The sequence below is a fragment of the Monodon monoceros genome, unplaced genomic scaffold (assembly GCF_005190385.1).
Source record: "Monodon monoceros isolate NGI ecotype Baffin Bay Population unplaced genomic scaffold, NGI_Narwhal_1 Super_Scaffold_3, whole genome shotgun sequence".
Classification (NCBI taxonomy): Eukaryota; Metazoa; Chordata; class Mammalia; order Artiodactyla; family Monodontidae; genus Monodon; species Monodon monoceros.
In genome coordinates this window covers 101,113,492-101,135,164 of record NW_021703780.1, presented here as the reverse complement: position 1 = coordinate 101,135,164, position 21,673 = coordinate 101,113,492, and the positions used below count along the sequence as shown (strand labels likewise).

Below are 21,673 nucleotides of genomic sequence, written 5' to 3'. Positions count from 1 at the left end.
AAGAGGGAGAGAGAGAGAGGGAGGGGGAGAGGGGGAGAGAGAGGGAGAGAGAGAGAGAGAGAGGGAGGGAGGGAGGGAGGGAGGGAGTGTGTGTGTGTGTATGTATGGGGGAGACAGGCTCTGGGGTTTGAGTGTCCCAAAGAGAAGGCAGGAGAGGGGCACAAAGGGAGACCTAAGCTCCTCCTTCCTTTTACTCCAGAGGCTGCAAACTGGCAAATATGGCTCTGACCACTTCCAGGTGGGGCCCATACTGTCCATGGGACCAGAGACCCTAACACCCCCTTTTGAGATTGTTTTCCCTGCTTCAATCCTTTGCCCTCCCCACGCCGGGCAGGGGTGAAAGTTTCTGCACCAGAAGCACGGACAGAACCTGCTTACTTTCCATGGCTACCCTTCTGTGGGCCTATGGTTTTAGACAAGGCTCTCTGAGCTTCAGTTTCCTCATCTATATAACAGCACCCAGCTGTGATCACATCATAGATGTGTAAAATTCAAAGAAAACATAAAAGCAGGATCTTTCCCAAGCCAGTCGATTCAAATTCCAGTGTTTGCTCCCTTGGGCCCACCTGTTTACATCTCCAGAAAAGGCAAGTAGCACATTCTGGGAACTGTTGCCTTCCTCCAGATCATCCAGACTCAGGCCCCCCTCAGGTGATCAATGTTCTGGGACAGCATCTTTTGTACAGAGTCAGTATTTAGAAGTGTTTCTCTCAGTTAGATTTCAAGGGGAGCTACTACTCTCAACTCTCAAACAAAATTAAAGAGTAAAACCTTACCAGGACTCAGTAGAAAAAGCAAGACATAAAAGAACACATACTGTATGATTCTATTTATATGAAATGTTCAGAAAAGGCAAATATATAGACAGAAAGTAGATTAGGCATGAGGTTTCTTTTTGCGGTAATGAAAATGTTCTAAAATTGGATTGTGATGATAGCTGTACAACTCTGTAAACCAATTAAAATTCCTTGAGCTGTACACTTAAAATGGGTGAATTTTACTAAAAATGAGACCTCAATGAAGTTGTTACAAAGAGTAACCACAGAGGGAACCCAGGGCTCTATCTCCCTGGTGGGATGGGCCCGACGGCTCCTGGACCACTGCCATGAGCATGAAGACGGGGGTGGCAGGCCCCTACCGCAGGGCTGGGATGAGGGAGGCTCTCCATAAATGGCGGTACTTCCTCCTTCACACTTAAATATTCACCAAGTATGTGAACTCCGTCTATCCAAACAGCTTGTACATATGCTCAAAGTGGCTGGAAGTACTCATTTTGTAAGCAAAACATTCATCCTTTTGTTATTTTCTTAAAGAAACTGTGCAAAACAGCTTTATGGGTAGCTAAAATTTAAACTGCATATCTTATTTTATGTATCCTATATTGGATAGTACACTTTTTTTTTTTGCCTCCAGCATTTTTATATCAGTTAATTTCCCAAATGAAGTGACTGAAGATGTAATTACTGAAAGGTGGTAGACCCTACTAAGAAATCTAATTACTACAGAATGGGAGAGATGAAGGGGGAGGGGTTTAAGAGAGGTATTTGCAGAGGCAAGCTCCTGAGATGGAAACGCTGTTAGGATAAAGAAAAATGGTCCTTTGAAGAAGTGACATTTTTATGCTCTCCATAAAGCAGTGACCAAGAAACCACCTTACAGAATCAAAGAACAATAAAATCGCAGAGGAGAGCAAAGATGGGGAAATTATACGGTCAATCTACCACAGTTTAGATAGGGAGGCCCAGAGAGCTCAACTGACTTCTAAAGGTCACACAGCAAGTTGGAGGGCAGGCAGCATAGTGGTTAGGACTCAGAGAGTCTGCCCTGCCACTAACTAGCTGTGTGATCCGAGGATGACTGCTTAACCTCCTCACGAGCCTCCGTTCTTTTATCTGTAAAATGAGGGAAATTACACACACACACACACACACACACACACACAAAGACTTGTTGATGCACTTGGCCCAGGGCCTGGCACATACAATAAGTGAGAGCTGTGAAGAAAAGGTTATTCATTGTTATTAATAAGGCAAAGCCACAATAAGGCTGCCCCATCTCACAACAACATCAACAGCTACCACTTCTTAGGTGACTGGGTGCCACCCCCAAAGCTACAACTTTTATCCTCACAATAACTCTGTGAGATAGGCAATTATTATTCCCATGTAACAGATAAAGAAACTATCGCTCAGAGATGAAGTCACTGCAGAAGGCCACACTGCACTGAGCGGCAGAGACTCCAAACCCACGCTCCCTGCCAGGCGTCCCTGCTGCCCGCCTCCTCCAGGCTTACAGGACAGGAGTGGGAGGCTCACCCAGGGCCTCCCCCACTGCCACCGCCACACTGTCTCCGGGACCCTGGCCTGAGCACAACTGACCACTGAAGCCACCTCGGGTTAATAGGGCCCAACACACAAAAGGGACTGCAGCCGGGACTCTGTGTTGGGCCACTAGGGAGTCCGCTGTCATCACTCTTCAACTCTTACCAGATCCCTTAGCGCTGCTTTTCCCGTGAGCACGAGCACTGGAACTGAACAGCCAATGCCCAGGCCTGTGACTCACGGTCACTGCGTGGGACACAGGATGGCACCACACAGCCCAGGTCCTAACATACACAGCTCCCTCGGCAACAAGAAGAAAAGAAGAGGGCTTCCCTGGTGGCGCGGTGGTTGAGAGTCCGCCTGCCAATGCAGGGGACACGGGTTCGAGCCCTGGTCCGGGAGGATCCCACATGCCATGGAACAGCTACGCCCGTGCGCCACAACTATTGAGCCTGCGCTCTAGAGCCCGCGAGCCGCAACTACTGAAGCCCGCACGCCTAGAGCCCATGCTCCACAGCAAGAAAAGCCACCGCCATGAGAAGCCCGTGCACCTCAACAAAGAGTAGTCCCTGCTCTTCGCAACTAGAGAAAGCCCGCACGCAGCAACAAAGACCCAACGGAATCAAAAATAAATACGTGAATAAATAAATAAAAAGAAGACAAGAAGAGCTACGTCTTTACTGAGTCCTCCGTGTGCCAGCCCTGCCCCACACGTGACTCCGTCGGCCCTGTGCACAGACAGGTCACGCCGCGGCGGCCCACGAGCAGGCACTCACTTTCAGCTGCTTGGTCCCCTTGGCTGTCTTGAGCCCTATGATCACGTGGCTGATGGTCTTGCCGTAGCCCCCCATGGGGTTCTCCGTCTCACATGGGGTGAGCTCCGTGACCTCGCCTTCGTATACCTCCTTGGTCTCCTTTATCCGCAGCCCTGGAAGAGACAGACGGCAGATGAACGAGCCCTGGTGAGAAGCACGACTCCCTCTCATTCTTTTAACAGCCATTTTAGCCATAAAACCTCCACGTCATAAGACCCAACAAGTCAGCCTCACCCGTACGTAACCCTGGGTGGGGAAGCACCGCCCACACACACGTAGCGGAGGAGCTGCTCGGAACGCAGAGAACTGTTCTATTTCACCTTCTCAAAGGGACCTTCTAGGTTCAGATCTAGAACGAGACACACAGGCCATCGTTCCTCAAAACTGTTTCAGACAACTGCTACTCCTCCAAGGCGGTGAAATTTAGCTTAAGCCTCTAACCCTGTCTCTGAACCCAAACCATCCTCCTCCACTGGGCCTTTGTTTCCTGCATTTGTGGCTCTTGAAGGAAACTTCTAAAACCAGTGCAGTAACTCGCCAGGCCCCTTCTGCCACCGCCAGGCCTGAGCAAGGCATAGGATAGCGATGAGAGGTCCGTGCTGAGAGCGAGGGCAGCCACCCCGCCAGGCACCTGGGGCCCGGGCTGCTCCTCACTGCACACCCCAAGAAGAAACACCCAGCTGTCATTCACGACTTGTAGCGGGGTGGTTCTACAACTCTTTGCAACTCATCTCCAAAGCAAACCGTCCCCAATAATAAAGCATTTACAGTTCTTAGATTAGAATACTGTAAATGAAGGCAAACGTCTCTCTCCTGTTCTAAACATCACCCACATTAGCGTTCAGTAAACGTTTGTTGTCAAGTTAATTTTTAGAAGATGGCCTCAGTGCCCTCAAGTACAATGTTTTTGCTGCCGGAAGCATCCTTCCCACCCTTTGGCCTCACAGACTTCCAGGTAGAGACTTGCCGGCTCTACAAAGCTGCCCTGACACAACCCTTCCTTCTTCCTCACCCTCCGGTCACCACCTGGCACCCTGCGTCTCCCCGTGCCGGGACCTGCAGCACCGAGCGGCCCCGCGAGACTGTCAACACCCGGGCTGAAGGCTCAGCCCCACAGGCACACGTGAACGGACAGGCCAAAGAAGTCACTTAGGGGTGAGGGGGGTGTTATCAGGCAGACCATCCAACACTCAAGAAATCTGCCTGCAGATGTGCCTGCAAGTTCTGTATAAGGCCCATGATCTCTTAGGAGGGCGCCACGGGATGCTACAGCCCCTGCACCGCGGCACCCCCAAACTCAGCACGAAAACCCAGGCCTTGTCTGGATCAGACGTTTCTTCCCCTCAAAGTCGTCGATACACGCATGTCTCTGCCTGCTGGCCCGGGGGACAAGAAGAGTAGCTAGAGAGGGTATAAGGAGCTTCTGGAGTTCTAGTAAGGTCTGTTTCTTGATCCGGGTGCTGGTTACATGAGTGTGTTGACTTTATGAAAACTCATCGAGCTACACAGTTACGATTTATGCCCCTTTCTGTATGTATGCACGTTATGCTTCAATAACATTTACAGTAACTTGAGAAAAAAAGGAAACTGGGTTTTTCTAACAAAGCAATGGTAATCATTAGTAACTGAAGGTTTTCTTAAAATAGGAAGACAAATGCACATCACCACCCCAGCTTCTCTGAAAACACACATAGCACATACACACTCCTGCACAGACTCTAATTCCCAAAGTCCAGGTCAAGAGACACAATGGCTTCCTCCGAAACCATAGCCATGCCACAGGTAAGTTAACAGCTATTAAATCTATTTTCAGAGGATTCTAAAAACTTCAACAAGAAAGCCATTCTAACTCACTGTGCCTGCCATCAGTTCAAAGGTGAGGAGGGAAGCACCCTTGGGTCAGATCAGGTGAAGATGGGCTACAGAAGGCACCCCTGAACTTAGGGGAAAGCTGGCAGACCACACCAACAACAATAAACTAAGAATCAAGGCTGCAGCAGCTCTCTGCCCTTAGAGGCAGTCCCCCACCCGGTCCAGAGGGTTGGGGCTGGGAGACAGCAGGAGGGCCGTCAGCCCCGAAGCAGCCATGGAAGGACTCTGTCTCCGCTTCGCAGATGCAACCGTCAGCGCCAGCGGTGAGGCGGAGAGTCTATCCCTCTTCAGGGTGGACCCAGGACTGGGGTCCGAGTCTCCAGGACCCGTTTCCTCCGACCCTACCGCAGGGCCTTTCTCATGAAACTCACCCTGTCCTTTCGCTTCCAGTTAGCATGTGCCCACAGTGCTCACCACCCGCTTTCTGCCAGCCCTTGAGTACGACCCCAGTCTCTATCTAGTTTGTATTTTGCCCAAAGGTAAAAATAGAAACATAAGGGAAACACAGATTTAAAAGATAGAAGACACTTCCCAACCAATCTATTATGTAGACCTTTATTTGTATACTGATTTGCATAATAATACTATAAAAGAAACATTATGACATGGGACAACCTGAAATGTGAAGATTAACTAGATATGTGATGATATTAAAGAATTTACTGTTAATTTTTCCTAGGTATGAAAATGGTATTTTTTTAAGTCCTTCTTTTTCAGAGATACATAACTGAAATATTTATAGATATGAAAGCAGCTCTGCAATCAGATGGGACCATGGGGGAGGTCATCGTACCACTTGACCACTTCTTGGGTACTTGATATTTTCCAAAATAAAAATTTTAACAATGGAAAAAGAAAAAACAACAAAATACTACTCTACAACCTCCAGAATCACTAAAACTAAAAAGACTGACAGTATCAAGAGTTAGTAAGGATGCAGAACAAAAGGAAAGCTTACACTGCTGGTGGGAGTGTAAGTAAATAACATGGTATTTACTGTCTCCTAAAGTTGACTACATGAATACCCGTGACCCTGCAATTCAACTCCAAGGTATATACCCAAGAGGCCTGAGTGCACATGTGCACCAAGGGACACAGTCACACAGCGTCATTCTTAGTTGCCAAACACCGGGAAAAGTCCCATGTCTACCTGCAGTGGGAGAGGTACCTGCACTGTGGTGTATTCACACAACAGAATATCATGGAACAACGAGAAACGATTATGGCTACCCGCAGCCATAGGGCTGAATCTCAAAAATGGAAGGATAGATATAACCATACAGATGCTCTGGGGTACTGGCAATAATCTCTTTCTTGATTGGGTGCTAGTTTCATGGGTTTTCAATGTATAATAATCCACCGAGGTATACATTGATGTTCCGTGCACTCTTCTGTATTTGTGCACCAAACTGCCAAGTCACTTTAAAAAGAAATACCGAAGTAAATAATTCCAGTGGCTGAAGTTGAGGGAGCACGGCTCCGAACCTCTGCCGGGCCCACTCACAGCTCTCACCCTGCACACTCACCTGACAGCTCCTACAACCCCTCCCTCCTCCACTGCACTCAGACCATTTGCCTCCGAATCTCAAGGGGTGGGACCCTGTCATCTTTATGAGTTTAAAGCTCCCCGGATGGTCCAGTGTACAGCCCCAGCTGAGAGACACTCATCTAAAGAACGAGTGAAGAACTCTGTCCTGCCCGTGACGTGGAGCTGTACACCACTCTGTGGGTGGGAAGCCCCGTAATGGTTTGGGTGTCCTCACCACCAAGCCGCCTCTGTCGCAACAGGGAAATATCCCAGTGGCACAGAGAAACACTGCCCATGGTTCAGACACTCTCGGTCACTTCCCACCTTCAAACCTGGTCATTATCCTATCACTGGGTTGTTTGCCTTCTTTCCCCAGAAACCCAGTCAGGGCAAAGGCTCTCAGATATTAAAGTTAAGGAAAAGTTTTACTCCACCTTCCTTTAATCTGTTCACCTACAAATGGAAGTCTTGGAATAGTCCCAAAAGAGAGGCTGCATTTCATTTCTACCTTACCTAATGCTTAGTTCCTGAACATCAAGACAAAAATTTTCCGAACAACATGAATTGTGACAACAGAAGATTGTGACAAAATTGGAAATTTCTGTACTTTTAAAATTAACTTGATTTATTTTTAAATCAAAACTTTTATATCCCACATAGATAAGTTCCTTCAAATGGAATGCTTCCCTCTATTTACTGGTAGACGACTGTAACATGAAATTCCTTGAGTAGGGGAAGAAAGGCATTCCCGTCTCTCACTAGCCCCCATATTTGTTTGGCAGTTGCTCTGTGCTGACAAGCAGGCAGGGGATGTGGGTGACGGACAATGAAACCGGTTGCTAGCCAGGAACAGGGTCGGGCTGGCGCCATCTCCGGCAATGACATCGTGAACGGTACAGGTTTCATCTGCTGGCTCAGGTTTCTACATCCCTGACAGGGACCTTCATCACGCCAAGGAAACAGCACAGACTCCTTGCTTTTCATTCCTGGTCAGCTCACCACTTCCTCCCCAACCCCTCCGCCACTTCACAGGAATTCAAAGGCAGAGGAAGACGGGCAGGGTTCCTTTTTGAAGATAGTCAATGGCCTGTCTTTTTACTCTGTGTCAGGATCAAGAAATTTCTCTTCACCTTTCTGCCATCAAAAGAACTGCATTGTCTCGTCCCCTCAAAAATGGCAAATCACAAAACAGAATCCCAGGAAATTTATCTCTATTTTTTCAAATTTTAAAGCATGTAAGTTAACTTTAAGCAACCCAAACATATGCATTCATGTAAAGGTGCGTTTTGTCATCTTTTATCAATGTCAGAAAAAAAAATACATATACATATATATGTGTGTGTGTGTGTGTTTTAACTTTTGGCTGCATTGGGTCTTCGCTGCTGCGTGCGGGCTTTCTCTAGTTGCAGTGAGCGGGGTCCCCCCTTCATCGCAGTGCGTGGGCCTCCCACTGCAGTGGCCTCTCTTGTTGCAGAGCATGGGCTCCAGTCACGCGGGCTTCAGTAGTTGTGGCACGTGGGCTCAGTAGTTGTGGTTCGCAGGCTCCAGAGCACAGGCTCACTAGCTGTGGCGCACGGGCTTAGTTGCTCCATGGCATGTGGGATCTTCCCGGACCAGGGCTCGAACCCATGTTCCCTGCATTGGCAGGCGGATTCTTAACCACTGCGCCACCAGGGAAGTCCAGAAAAATATTTTTTTTAATAAATAAAAATACATTTAAAATGTACTCAGATATTTGAACTAATTGTAACACCTTACTTTTTATCTCATTACTTAATGAGTTAAATAAAATCTGTCACATGTTCATTAAGTTTTCGAGAAGTACTCAGAAAGATTTTAAACTAGGAAGGAGGTCCTGTGAGCCACTTCCACTGTTATTCCAGATACAACACCACGAGCTGAACCTCACAAAGAAAAGGCTGGTAAAGAAGCAAGACACAGCACCTAAAGTAGGTTCCGCTCAGATAAAGTTTATAAAAGGGGCAAAACTAAGCCACACTGCCTAGGACACACACCCGGGTGTACAGGATTATGACTGCCACAGAAGCCACTGCCACACCACTCTTGCGCTCTGTGGGGGACGTGTAGGAAAGGTGAGGGGCTATGACCTGGGAGGGCACGAGCCACGTCTGTGGTGCCGCCCGTGCTCTGTTCCTTGAGCTGAATGGTGACTGCATGAGCGTCTACTTCATTATTGTTAAACTATAGGTATTTTTACACTTTTCCATGTGTATGTTATATGTCAGTTTAAAATAGGCACAAAAAAAAGAAATCCAGTGTTTCAAGGTAAAAAGTATTTCCAGTAGGAAATACTTTGCAGTTTAAAAAATCCAGAACTTAGCCTATGGACAGAGTGCACAGTTTCTAGTTTCTAAACCAACCTCTAACAAGAGTCCCAAAGTCCAGTGCTCACAGGGCCCTGGCAGGGACTGTAAGGCAGCAGAGCGAGTGCCACAAGGAGACCGGGGCGAGCTGGTGCAGGCCGCTCTGCTAGGGAGGGTGCCTGCTTCGCCTGGACCACCGCGGCTGCCAGGGAATGAAAGCTTCTTTCATTCTATGGGACATCTCCCAATTTCCAAATACTGGCAACTCACTCAAAAGTTATTAAAAAACACTGTGTAAACCAAACAACATCTGTCTATCGACCAGACACAGACTGAGGGCTAGAGGCCTCTGTTTTCTTCTACCTGCTTCAAAGTGCACCCCTTCTCTCATTCAGAAAAACGTCACGGAGCACCCACCGTGGGCCAGGAACTGGGGCTACACTGATGAACGCGGCCCACTACACCCACAGCGACATTCAACAGATGCCCAGTCTGCTCCTCCCCATACTCCCACCTCCAAACCCGGCGGCGCCTGGCACTCATCCTCACCTCCTCTCTCTTCTCTCTCTTCCAGCCCCACAACTCATCTCTCAGGAAATCCCATCAGCTCCACCATCCCACCAGACCCAGAATCCAACCGCTTCTCCCACCCCCAGCTCCACCGCGCCGGCCGACGCACCACCACCTCTTGCTCAGACTCCTCGTGGGCTCCCTGCTTCTGCCCTCACTCTCCACACCCAGCCACAGGGACTCCACTCTCCCATTGCTTCTCCCTTCATTTCGCACCACGTAGCACGCAAAGCCCTACCATGTTCTAAGGCCCTACATGACCATACCCTTCAATTAGACTCTACCATTCCTGAGGAAAGAATTCTGGGCTTAGACAAATCTACTCTTTCTTAAACTTTCATAATTTCCTTGAAGTTTTCTAGTAAGTTTCCTTCTTGAGAATACTTACCTTGCTTTTTGTTTGTTTGTTTTTTAATAAATTTATTTATTTTATTTATTTTTGGCTGCGTTGGGTCTTCGTTGCTGTGCGCGGGCTTTCTCTAGTTGCGGTGAGCGGGGGCTCCTCTCCGTTGCGGTGAGCGGGCTTCTCATTGTGGTGGCTTCTCTTGTTGGGAGCACGGGCTCTAGGTGTGCAGGCTTCAGTAGTTGTGGCACGCGGGCTCAGTAGTTGTGGCTTGCGGGCTCTAGAGCGCAGGCTCAGTAGTTGTGGCGCACGGGCTTAGATGCTCCGCGGCATGTGGGATCTTCCCAGACCAGGGCTCGAAGCCGTGTCCCCTGCATTGGCAGGTGGATTCTCAACCACTGCGTCACCAGGGAAGCCCCTTACCTTGTTTTGACAACCAAAGGGACTGTAAAATGACACAGGCACTCTGACAAGTGTTCGTAACTTGTAACTCGGCAAGTATATCCTAGATAGAGACACTCATGTGTGCATTAAATATTTTTTCATAGCTTAACAGGAATAAGCTATGTCTACAAGTAGGTCTGAGGGAAACTAAGATTTCCCCAGAACTAGATCAGCAGGAATGAGGCCAGGAGAACGCCCCAGAAGTGCTGGCTGGTAAGAGGTACAAATTCAGGAGAGCGGCCATTTTCTGCTCGCAGCACATGGTCGGAGCACGGGCTCCAGAGTCAGACAGGTGTAGGGTCAGACTGCAGGGCTGCTGCTACTTACTAGCTGGGTCACAGTAGGCAAGTTATTTAACTTTATGAGACTCTGTTTCATCAGATGCAAAATGCAGACTGAGAATTTCCTCTTGGGGAGTGAAAGGCCACAGTCAGTGGCGGGCCTGGCACATCACAGGCAGTCAGTACAGCAGCTCCAGGCCCTGCACGGTTGGCACCACAGCCTTGAAGCTCCACCGTCCCACGTGGTTTCCTCGCCTGCTGACCGGCTCAGCACGCAGGCCGGGCGTTCTGACAGCACAACACACAGTGCTGTTGGCTTACATCCAGAACTTTTTCAGGGGACTGTCATCTCTAAAAGCACAGTAAGGCTCCCAGGAAAATCTACTTTGTCAGATGAAGAGCCCCAGCCCCACAGCTGGGCTCACATTCGCTGGCTGCTAAAGCACTTCCATTGGAAGAACTGGGTTTTCGTTTCGTTTGCAAAGATAACTCTAATGGCACCAAAAGAAAAACAGCAGTGCCACGAACACAAGTCCTAGAGGCATGTTCACAAGGAAGAGGCAGGTGAGGACAAGCCTCGGACAGGCATGGACAGGGTATTAGGCGCAGATGGGTACTGGGCGCAGGCAGGGTACTCACCAATGGCCCTGCGGAAGTTCTCCATCAGCACTTCTGTCTTCTTGATCTCCGTGGAGTAAACTTCACTCCCCACCATCGGGCAGAAAGGGACCTTACTACCCAGCTCCTGAGCAATAGCCAGAGCTAGAGCTGTCTACAGAAGAAAACAAAGGAAATGCACTTGTTTCACATTCTTGAAATACAATTCAGGAACATATGCTATAAAAAAATTATTAACTAGGAACTGAAACTCTAGCTCTTTAGTTTTAATACGGTTTGCATGTTTCACAATAAACGTTTAATGACTTTTGTGGACAGTCGATTTCTAGCAAAATGGGCCCTGTCATCACAACACTTGCCACGACTGAGACTTGGCCAGTCCAGTTCCCGATGTTTCACATGCCCCTTCCACTCACCCTACGAAGTGGACACCACTACTCTCCCCATTTCACAAATGAGAAAGCTGAGACACATTAGATAACACGTCCTCGGTACCATAATCTAGAAAATGGCACAGTGGAACCTTAAAGTCTGACAGCAGGGTTCCAGAGATCAGATTCCCATCAGAATAGTCGGTATAGTCTCCCAAAACTGTTCCCTCAGTGTCAAAACAGGGTTCTGACCTCGTTGCAGTAGAACAGCACCACTGGGTCTCTGAGATACTGCTTTCTGTCTTTACAGACACAGGAAGGCACCAACTCACAACCCATTAGAAATCAATAATCAAGGAACAAACGACAGGATGTCCACTTTATGCTGAGTGGCCCCGCAAACCATGAAGAATGACACACAAGCTAGGATTCTGAAGCTACGAACTGGTGAAGTTACACTTGAACACGCCCTAATAAACGTCAAATTTACTTTTGCCAAGATAACTACCATTGGCAGATGCTGAACAGACGAAGACTAACAGGTGTACGCTCGAAGGGCAAGTATGAAAAGCCAGCGCCTTCAAGCTGGTGCAGGACGGGGAAACACCAGGGCCTTTTACTACTGTTTTCCCCTTTCCTCAACTCTGACACGAGAGCCCAGGTAAGGTCCCCAAGGTGTACAGGCTAAGGAAGAGAACAAGGTTGCTACTGAAGGATGACACAGATCTCCGAGACAGTTTTAAAACTGGCTCAGTAAAGGTTCCTCTTCTGTTCACTGCCCGTTTGGTGCTACTTTAATCTTCAGCGTGACCCCAGGTACATGGCAAATCTCTGGTGCCTGACTTCCTCATCTGTCAAATCAAAGTCCTGGGTTAGATCACCGGTAGCAAACTGGTTGCCCACAGACTGCTCCTGTTTTGGCCTGCAGAGTCTCATGTGTGTTTTCTTTCTTTTTTGGCTGTGCTGGGTCTTCATTGCTGTGCACGGGCTTTCTCTAGTTGCGGCGAGCGAGGGCTACATTTCATTGTGGTGCGCGGGCTTCTCACTGCGGTGGCTTCTCTTGCTGTGGAGCACGGGCTCTAGAGCACAGGCTCAGTAGTTGTGGTGCGCGGGCTTAGTTACTCCGTGGCATGTGGGATCTTCCCAGACCAGGGATTGAACCCATGTCCCCGGCATTGGCAGGCAGATTCTTAACCACTGCACCACCAGGGAAGTCCTCATGTGTGTTTTTAAACTCAGTTGTTGCCCATTTTCTAATGCTGGGAAATTTCACATAAAAATACAGTTATTTAGCTTCTTCTGAGAAGCAAGAAGGTCTGGCCACAAGGGGCCCCTATGACCACGTGGCAGCACGGGGAGTGGACATGCGGGCAGCTGCCTCCCCAGCAAGGGCTCGTGCGGGCTCCCGGGCGCTTCACTCAGCCCCACTGCCCGTCTGAGTAGGCATCTGAGTCTGTGCCCTCAAGGCTGATACCTCTAAAGCTGTATTCTCTTGTATCCTAAGAGCGAAGGGAAAAATCTCTGGAGCATAACGGGGCAGGTAGCAGCACACTGACACCAGGACTCCCAGCAGGAGCTTCAGGCCAGCCACGCTCACCTTCTATCCAAACCCCGCCACCTTTCCAGTCACTCCTCTTTCTCTTCCCCTGTCGCTACAGGCCCCAACTCCCCTCCCTCAGTTGTGAACTCCAAAGACAGTGCTGCATCTGATTCAATGCAGACCCCCACCACCACCAAATACAGAAGAGATGATCGACATATTCCATAAAAATATGATAAGTGCTTGGTTAAGAAATGCTTCAGGTGTGTCTAGTTTCCTCCATTTAAAGGCTCCCAGAAGGCTGGCATATGATGTGGCTACTGTGCAGACTATACCTACACCTACTATATAGGGCTGGGTGACTTGCACGAGGGATCCCACTGAACCCTCCCAAGCAGCCTATGAACTTGATAATCTAGTTCACCTTTTGTGAATTTAGAAACTGAAACTCAGAAATTTCCAGCTCACCCAAAGTCAAACAGTTAGCAAGCACAAGGGTCAGGATGCAAACCCCGATCTCCAAGACCTATTTCTGTGTGCCCACCCCCCATGCAAGTGGCACAAAAAAGAGGCTGTTGCCAAAAGATTAAAAAATCTACTTTGTTTTCAACTTCATCCGAACACCTTTTTCTAAAACCCAAACACAAAGCCCTATTATTAAGCATGTGTAGGGCTTCCCTGGTGGCGCAGTGGTTGAGAGTCCGCGCCCCAGTCCGGGAGGATCCCACATGCTGCGGAGTGGCTGGGCCCGTGAGCCATGGCCGCTGAGCCTGCGCGTCCGGAGCCTGTGCTCCGCAACGGGAGAGGCCACAACAGTGACAGGCCCGGGTACCGCAAAAAAAAAAAAAAAAAAAAAAAAAAAAAAGAATGTGCAGGCCTCAGGAGGGGAATGGCCATACTCTGAACAAGCACCACACTCCTGCCAGCCACTCGGTTAAGTTGTCTGAACGTTGAGGTCCATGGGTACAATGTTACAAAAGCACCAGAGACCCATGCTTCCAGCAAAGCGGCCACTAGAGCCACGGCCGCTCCCTCCTGTTACAAAACATCTAGAATCAGTAAGTAGTCATGATAGACCCAAAGTAGTAAACTATCGTTGCAAGGTAGTTTACTACTCTGAAAAGCTGGGCAGGTGTTTGACAGATGCCAGAAACCCCTGGATAAAAAGGAGCCTTGAAGGGCACATGTCAGTAGACAAGGTGGCCACAGAGAAAATCTCCAAGGGACAAAGACAGGCTTGTCCGTCTCACCACAGCTCTGGCTGAGGAAGTCTCACCAGCAGGCTCTCAAACAGATTAAGGATTGGTCTCTACACTGCCTGATGGCCAGAAAACCCAAGTCACAAAATTTCCTTCACGTACCCTGTCCTGGCAGCACAGCAGGGGCCCTCCCAAGTCCTCTCAGGAAGCACTTGGCCCTAATCAAGAGATCAGGGAAGCCTCAGATTTGATCAAACATGAGTCCACAAGCAGATACAGGATACAAAATAAACAAGAAAGTATTTCACGAACAAGGAACAAGAGGCTATCAAAAATAGCCAGATTTTGGGACTTCCGGGGAGGCCCAGTGGTTAGGACTCCACGCTTCCACTGCAGGGGGCATGGGTTCGATCCCTGGTCGGGGAACTAAGATCCTGCAAGCTGCATGGCGCGGCCAAAACAAACAAACAAACAAATAAGCAAAAAACAGATTTTGAAGAAATTAAAAATAATGAGTGGGGGAGGGAGGGGCTTCTTCATTACAAAAAAAAAAAAGCAAGCTAATATATGTAGAGGATATGACAGATTTAGAAAATCACCATTTTGCAACCACCAATGCGATAACTGATAAAGCAATGACCATCAATGAACGCTACAGCCATAGGGTAAAAGGATATTCAGGACATCTCAAAGTGTCACTTCCCAGATGATTATAAATTTCAGAGGGAACCAGTCCGTCATAGTAGAATGTGGCGTCAGCCCCCTGTTGTGATGCAGGTTCCAGACACATCACCTGCATCGTGTTCTGCCAAAGAGCTGAATGTTTCAGACACAATCAGACAACCACTGGAGGACAGCTGTAGGGTACTCTACAAAACAACTGTCCTGGGCTCTTCAAAAATGTCAATGTCATAAAAGAAAAGAAACCAAAAATGCTGGGGACAGGAACCGTTCTCGATAAAGAGACTAAAGAGACAATAATGAATGCAATGTGTGATATGTGATTATAATTCAATTAAAAAATATAAAAAAATGAAAGAGGCACAAACTGAAATGACTTGGAGATATTTTAATATAAACTAGATATTAGCTAATTTTATTAGCAACATTATATTTCTTGGGTGGATGACAGCATCATGGGAATGACAGAGAAGGTCCCTTGCACTTACTTTCAAATGGTTTAGAAGTAACATAGAGAAAACACAAATGTCACAAAATATTTACACTTAGTTACCTATGAGTAGGGTACAGAGGGATTCATCAAACTGTTCTTTCCACTCTTTTGTAGGTTTCAAATTTTTCAAAATGGAATATTCAATGGACTGGATTAAAGAGTAGCTTCCTCACAGCTTACAAGATAGACTGGAAGAGATGTCTAATGAAGCTACCCAGAACGCAGAAGAGTCAAAACAACAGAAAACATAAAAGAGGTTCAAAGACTAAGTAGACAAAATGAGAAGCTCCAGCCCAGGATTTCCCAGTCTTGGCACCGTGGGCATTTTGGGCTGGAGAACTCCTCTTGCAGGGGCTGCTCTGTGCTCTGCAGGGTGCCCTGCAAACCCCACGGCCTCCACCCACAAGATGCCAGCAGCACTCCCGGCCCAACCAAGTGTGACAACCGAAAACGTCTCAGGACAGTGCCAAATGTTCCCCGGGGGGCAAACTCGGCCCAAGTGGAGGACCTCTGCAGTGGAACCTCACCTAGCTGGAGCTCCAGAAGAGAAGACAGAGAACAGGGAAAGGCAGCATCTGAAGAGACAAAGGCTGACCAGTTCCCAGAACTTATTAGACACAATATGTACTCAGATCCATTAACAAGCAGGATAAATGAAAATAAGTCCACACTTTGGCATGTCACAGTGAAACACCAAAACCAAAATATCCCAAAAACATCCAGAGAGAAAAGACAAAATCCTCAAAACCAGTCTTCTCAAAAGCAACACTAGAAGCCAAAAGGTAGCAAATATCACTGAGAGAAACAGTACTGACAGAACACATCTGTCAACTGAATTATATATCCAACACAACTATTCTTTCCAAACAAGGGCAACACAATAAATACAAACCTGACTTTGCCACCAACAAACTTCTAGAAGGACCTTCTAAATGATGTACTTTAGGAAGGAAATGCAGGGAGAGCAAAGGTCTAAGATATGAGAAGGAACAGTAAGCAAATAAATGGTAAATACAGTGACAAGCAGAAAGGGAATTAAAGCTCACGTTTATACCTGTTCACAAACATAGCACTTCCTCCTCTATGGTTAGACACCAGTAAAAGACATACTATCAATTCACTCATATGACTTCAACACGATAATGAGAGTCATCATCCTACAACCGCCACTTTAGTAACTCCCTCCAACAGGCAGGGCTGTGCTACTGCTTCAGAAAGGCTAAGGGACCAGAGCTGGAACCCCTTTCTTTACACAGTGACTCCCCCAGGCTCCTCCTCTCCTGCACCAAGCAGCCCTCCGGAAGAACAAGCAGGGCCCAGACTGGGGACTCTAGTGCGTTTCAGGCACCCAGCCAAGCCCCTCACAGATCCCACAAGTTGCCCTGCACCCTCGGCCTGGAAGGCCCTTTCCTTCCCTGCCAAGTCAAATGTCAAGCTTCAACCCCTCCAGCCACACCAGCCCAAGTGTCACCTCCCGCTGCAATTCCAGCTGCATTTAAGATCAGGCGATGCCTCGCAGCTTAGCGCTCAACTGGAGTTTTTCATGCTGCCGTGGTGTCCTCTCTGCCCTGGAGAGACTGTAAGGCCCTTGGAGATAAAAATCACGTCTCTAATTCTTTTTTCCTTTTTCTTTCCATCTCTCACACAGCCAGAATAGTGCTGGGTCAAGTTAGCACTTGGAAAATTGCTTGCTGACTGGTTTTCTTTCCCCCTCAAGTAAGATGTCACTCCCAAGATTTTATGAAGCCCTAGGCCAACAGAAATATATTTCCAAAGCAAAGGAGACTTGAAAGAGATAAAAGACAAATTACAGAGACAATGAGACACCTCTGAGGATTTCACTCTCTTTTCTCTGGAGGTCAGCCAGGGTAATTTGAATTTTAGAAGCATGGATTTTAGATACTCAACTGTATTATTGCACATTGGTTTTAAAAACATACGTATAACCAATTTAGCTAAACAAAGACTAGTTAAGACACAAATTGAATTTGGCTTAGACATTAAGATCATCCTCTTGGGTAGATTTTAAAAAATGAGAGAAAATGAGTACCTTGCCAGTTCCAGGAGGCCCTGCCAACAAGACAGCTCTTCCAGCCATTTTCTTGCTTTTGATTAATTCCACTATCACACCACATGCCTAGACACCACAATAGAAAGAAATAATAAATCAATATTAAAATGTCTCACAGGAGGAAAAAGTCCAGTGTCTGGTCCACACAACTCAGACTCATCGAGTGCCAGGACACCACAGGTGTTGCTGTAGGCGCCAGGGGCAGTAGAGGGCCATGGAGCTCATGTCCTAGTGGAGGAGACATACAAACACAGAATCTCTACTATGAAGAAAAAAGGGCAAGAAAAGAGCAAGCGGCTGGGGGCAGAGGTTACTCTATAATAAAGAGTGATCTGGGGAGGCCTCCTTGACATTATATTTGATATACGAAGCTGCAGGCAGGGCAGGAGTCAGTGTTCCAAGCAAAGGAAACAATAAATTCAAAATACAGGAATGAGCTTGGCATGTCCAAGGGACAGAAAAGCTGTGCTGACCAGAGTTCAGAAAACAAGCAGACCGGGAAGATGAGGTTGTAGAGGCAGGAGGGGCAGCACTCAGAACAGAATCTTCCAGTCCATAGTAAAGTTTGGATTTTATTCTACGTGTAATGGGAAGCCAGTGAAAAAGCCTTAGGCCGCATGTCATGTTCTGAAAATTTGTTTTTAAAGTATCTTGATGGCTGCTATGTGGATAACGGACAGGAGGGGTACAAATGGGAGCAGTGGCATATACTCCAGGGGCCCACACACCTCAAAATTGGAAACAAGACTGTGTGTATATGTTCAAATGTGCATTCTTCCAGGGAGGGGGTCACAGCTTTCATCACATTCCCAAATTAACCCACTAAGGGTTAAGAATCAATGACATATTCTACTAGTTGGCCATCAGTTAACTATCCCAGAATGCTGTAAGCAAATGCCACACGTGAGGTTTAACCTACAGCATCCTAAGATCCAAGGAATGCCCTTCAAATCCTCAAGATTAAATTACTTGTTCGTTTGTATATTTTAAATATTCTGAGTATTAAGCCATTTACAGCATCTATATTATATATAGACAGGTATGGACATTATATACATACAGCATGTATTTCGCATACACATACACATATATACAGTTGACCCATGAACCCTTGAAGTTAGGGGCGCCCAACCTCCACGCAGGCGAAAATCAGCACGTAACTATACAGTCAGCCCTCCATATCTGTGGTTCAGCAGCCCTGGATTCAACCAACTGGGGGTCATGTAGCACCCTAATATGTATTTATTGAAAGAAATCTGTGAATAGGTGGACCCATGCCGTTCAAACCCATGTTGTTCAAGAGTTGACTGCATATTGATACGTGTGTGTTTAGAAATTCCATAAATGCGTTCCTGGTTTTATGTATTTTACAATATTTAACTCTAAAGGAGTAAGGCTGAGAAAGTCACACTCCTTAAACACCTAATCTCAAGGTTTCTCACACTGATCTAAAAACCGAAAGCACAACTGTCTCCAAGGTGCGCCGTCCTTGCCTCAGGGCAGGCCCACAGCTCCTCTACCTGGGTGGTACCTCGTGGACAGGGTCTTGTGAGCACATCTTATCTCCTCTCCCACTTTCCCCATGGACTGTGGAGACGTACCTTGGTCCCACACTTAGACAGCCCCTCAAAAACGTGGGTTCAAGGAATGCATGTGGATGTGCCCTATTCCATTTCTGGCTCAGCTGGAAAAGCACAGTGCACTTAACAGAGCCTAGAAGATATTCTTCAGACGCTGCATCTCTAAGAAGACAAAAGAGCCACTATGGTCTTTCCACAGTAACCTCTGATTTCATAATCCACAGCACTGGAACTCTGTGGGCAACTCAGAGGTAGAAGAGCCTTTGCCAACCTTGGCTACGTACCCTTACTCACACACTTCCCCTTGCATTTAATCTTCTTCCATTTAGGCTCCTTCTCTCCAGTGAGACATGTCCAGTGAATTCCAAAATTTAAGAAGTATGAACTGGAAGGGCCTGTAGAGATGGCCTCGTCTAACTCTCACCGTTCAGATGAGGACAGGCTGCTGATGCGACCAGACTCAGACAAGGACCTGGTGGCAGAGGCGGGATGCCTAATAATTCAGTACGTAACTCCTGAGTCCCTATAACGAGTCAAGTTCTGGGTGTATGATGCTACCCGGCCTCTATCCTTGGGAAGCTCACATTCATATGGAGGCACACAGCGTCAGAGTCAAGACTATGGGTTCTGGAGTCAGGCAGACTTAGGTTTAAATCCTGGCTCTACCAATTACCAGCCGAGTACCACAGATCCATAACCTAACCTCTAGGAGCCACAGTTTCCTCATCTGAAAACAGAGTTCACAGCACAGTGGCACAAAGGCTAATGGGTTAATGGTAAAGTAGGCTAATGTCTACAACTTACTTTGAAAGGCAAAAGCAGATTGTTCGATGGATAAATGAGCAGACAGAAGACAAAGCAACAGAGTAAAATGTTACTTGTAGAATTCAGGCACACAGGTGCGCACTACACAAGTCTTTCACCTTTCCGGTATGTCTGAAAAGTGTCATAACAAAGCGGAGGAGGGACAGGCACAGGGGCGGTGATGAACAATGAGACAATGGAAACGGGGCTGCAGGCCCTCCGAGAGCGGAAGCTGGATAAGGAGAAATTTCAAAGTCACCTTGGCCCTGTCACTATTTGCTCTCTGGAAACCTGATGTTCCAAATGGAAACCAGAGGCTTCTCTTTGGCCCCTTCTATTAGCACAATCAGGCTAGGAGGCAAGAGTCTTACCCAGGAGTTCTGTAGCTGCCGAGCCACCGCAGGGGCAGAGGGGCAAAATGGGCTGAAGTTAGGGCTGAAGGGGGCCCGAGGGGGCGGTCCTAACACAGAGCGCGCTGCTTCAGGAGTCAGGGGCACACAGGCACAAACTCCAGCATGACTATTACTAAACTGGGAGGCAAGAGGATGGGTGAAGTGACCTTTCCCACCCTCAATGTTTTCATCAAAAAAAAAAAAAAAAAAATACACACACAACGAGCCTGAAGAGTTTTGGGATGATAATGCGGCCGAAGGCACTTGGCACCAGCATCACTTAGCAGAAGTGGGCTTAACGGGAGTGTTCAGAAAGGCCTCTGTAGCTGCCACCTGCTCAGGCGGATCACCTCCCGACTATAAAAGTCCCAGAGCCTCTCACTGCGCTCACAGCAACTCAAACGCCGTGCCCGGGCCCGCAGAGCCCCCCAGGAACTGATCCCCGAAGTCTAATAACGGCTCTTCTGTTCAGCGGTTTAAATGCTCCCAGAGAGCAGGGACCTGGCCCATCTTCTCCCCGCCGACCCCCGTGCCGCGCGGGCGGCCTGGCCCCGAGCGGCGGTCAGTCAGGAATGGCGGTCAGTCAGGACTCCCGGCCAGGAGCGAGGCCGCGGGGTCGTCGCCGCGCCCCGGGACGTCCTCCCCACGCCCCACCCCCAGGTCCGCGCATACCGGGCCCACCTCAGCCCCGTCCGCGCCTCAGTCTCCCCCTCAGTTCAGTCCCCCCGCCTCAGCTCCCGCCCCGCCGCCACACCTCGCGCGCGTTCTCCTGGCCCACGAGCCCCGAGGCCGCCTGCTTGGCCAGGCCGCTCTCGTCCAGCCCCAGCCCCTTCACGTGGCTGTGGGAGGCGATGCGCTGCGTCTTGGTGGTGCTCTTCACCTCCTCGATCTTCATCCTGCGCACCTGGAGCCCGAGCGCCCGCTCAGCCCTAGCAGCGCGCAGCCGGTTACCACGCGGCCGTTACCAGGCGGCTGGCCCGGCCCCGCCTCGGTCAGCTCCCCATTGGCCGCGGCGGGAACTCCTCAGCGCCCCATTGGCTCCTGGCTTTGCCCGTCGCGGCTGCCGGGAAGGCTCCGCCCACCCGCTTCCGGCTGTGTCCCGAGGTTGGCTTCCCCCGCAGCCGGCGCTTCCTGCCCGGGTGGGCCGCTGCGCCGCAGTGAGGACCCGAGTCCCGCTCTTCACGGCGCCTTCGCGTCCGTGACCGCATTCGAATGGATACCCTTTTGCGGAGATCAAGTTCGACCTCGGTGTTGGAGATGAAGAGACAGGTTTAGAACTTAAGCTTCGACTTGTGCCCACTAAGCCGTTTTCTGACTCCCACGCCTTTCATCTCCCTGGGGAGGCTGTGCTCAGCATCCTCCTTGGGGTTGTCCTCCTCCTCTTCTCCTCGCCTCCACCTCTCCCTTTACTTAGAGTAAGTTGGCT

General features: G+C 48.6%; 1 protein-coding gene across 1 annotated transcript in view; it reads right to left on the bottom strand.

Moving 5' to 3' along the window:
- RUVBL1 (RuvB like AAA ATPase 1) overlaps window positions 1-21,287 on the bottom strand; it is a 35,238-nt gene extending 13,951 nt beyond the window's left edge. Inside the window, exons 1-4 of the mRNA XM_029243830.1 lie at window positions 21,002-21,287; window positions 17,451-17,537; window positions 11,138-11,270; window positions 3,098-3,249 (exon numbers count right to left, since the gene is read on the bottom strand). Of these exons, the coding sequence (XP_029099663.1) occupies window positions 3,098-3,249; window positions 11,138-11,270; window positions 17,451-17,537; window positions 21,002-21,142 (513 nt within the window). The 5' untranslated portion in view covers window positions 21,143-21,287. The remainder of the gene's footprint in view (window positions 1-3,097; window positions 3,250-11,137; window positions 11,271-17,450; window positions 17,538-21,001) is intronic.
- Between the last annotated feature and the right edge of the window lie 386 nt (window positions 21,288-21,673).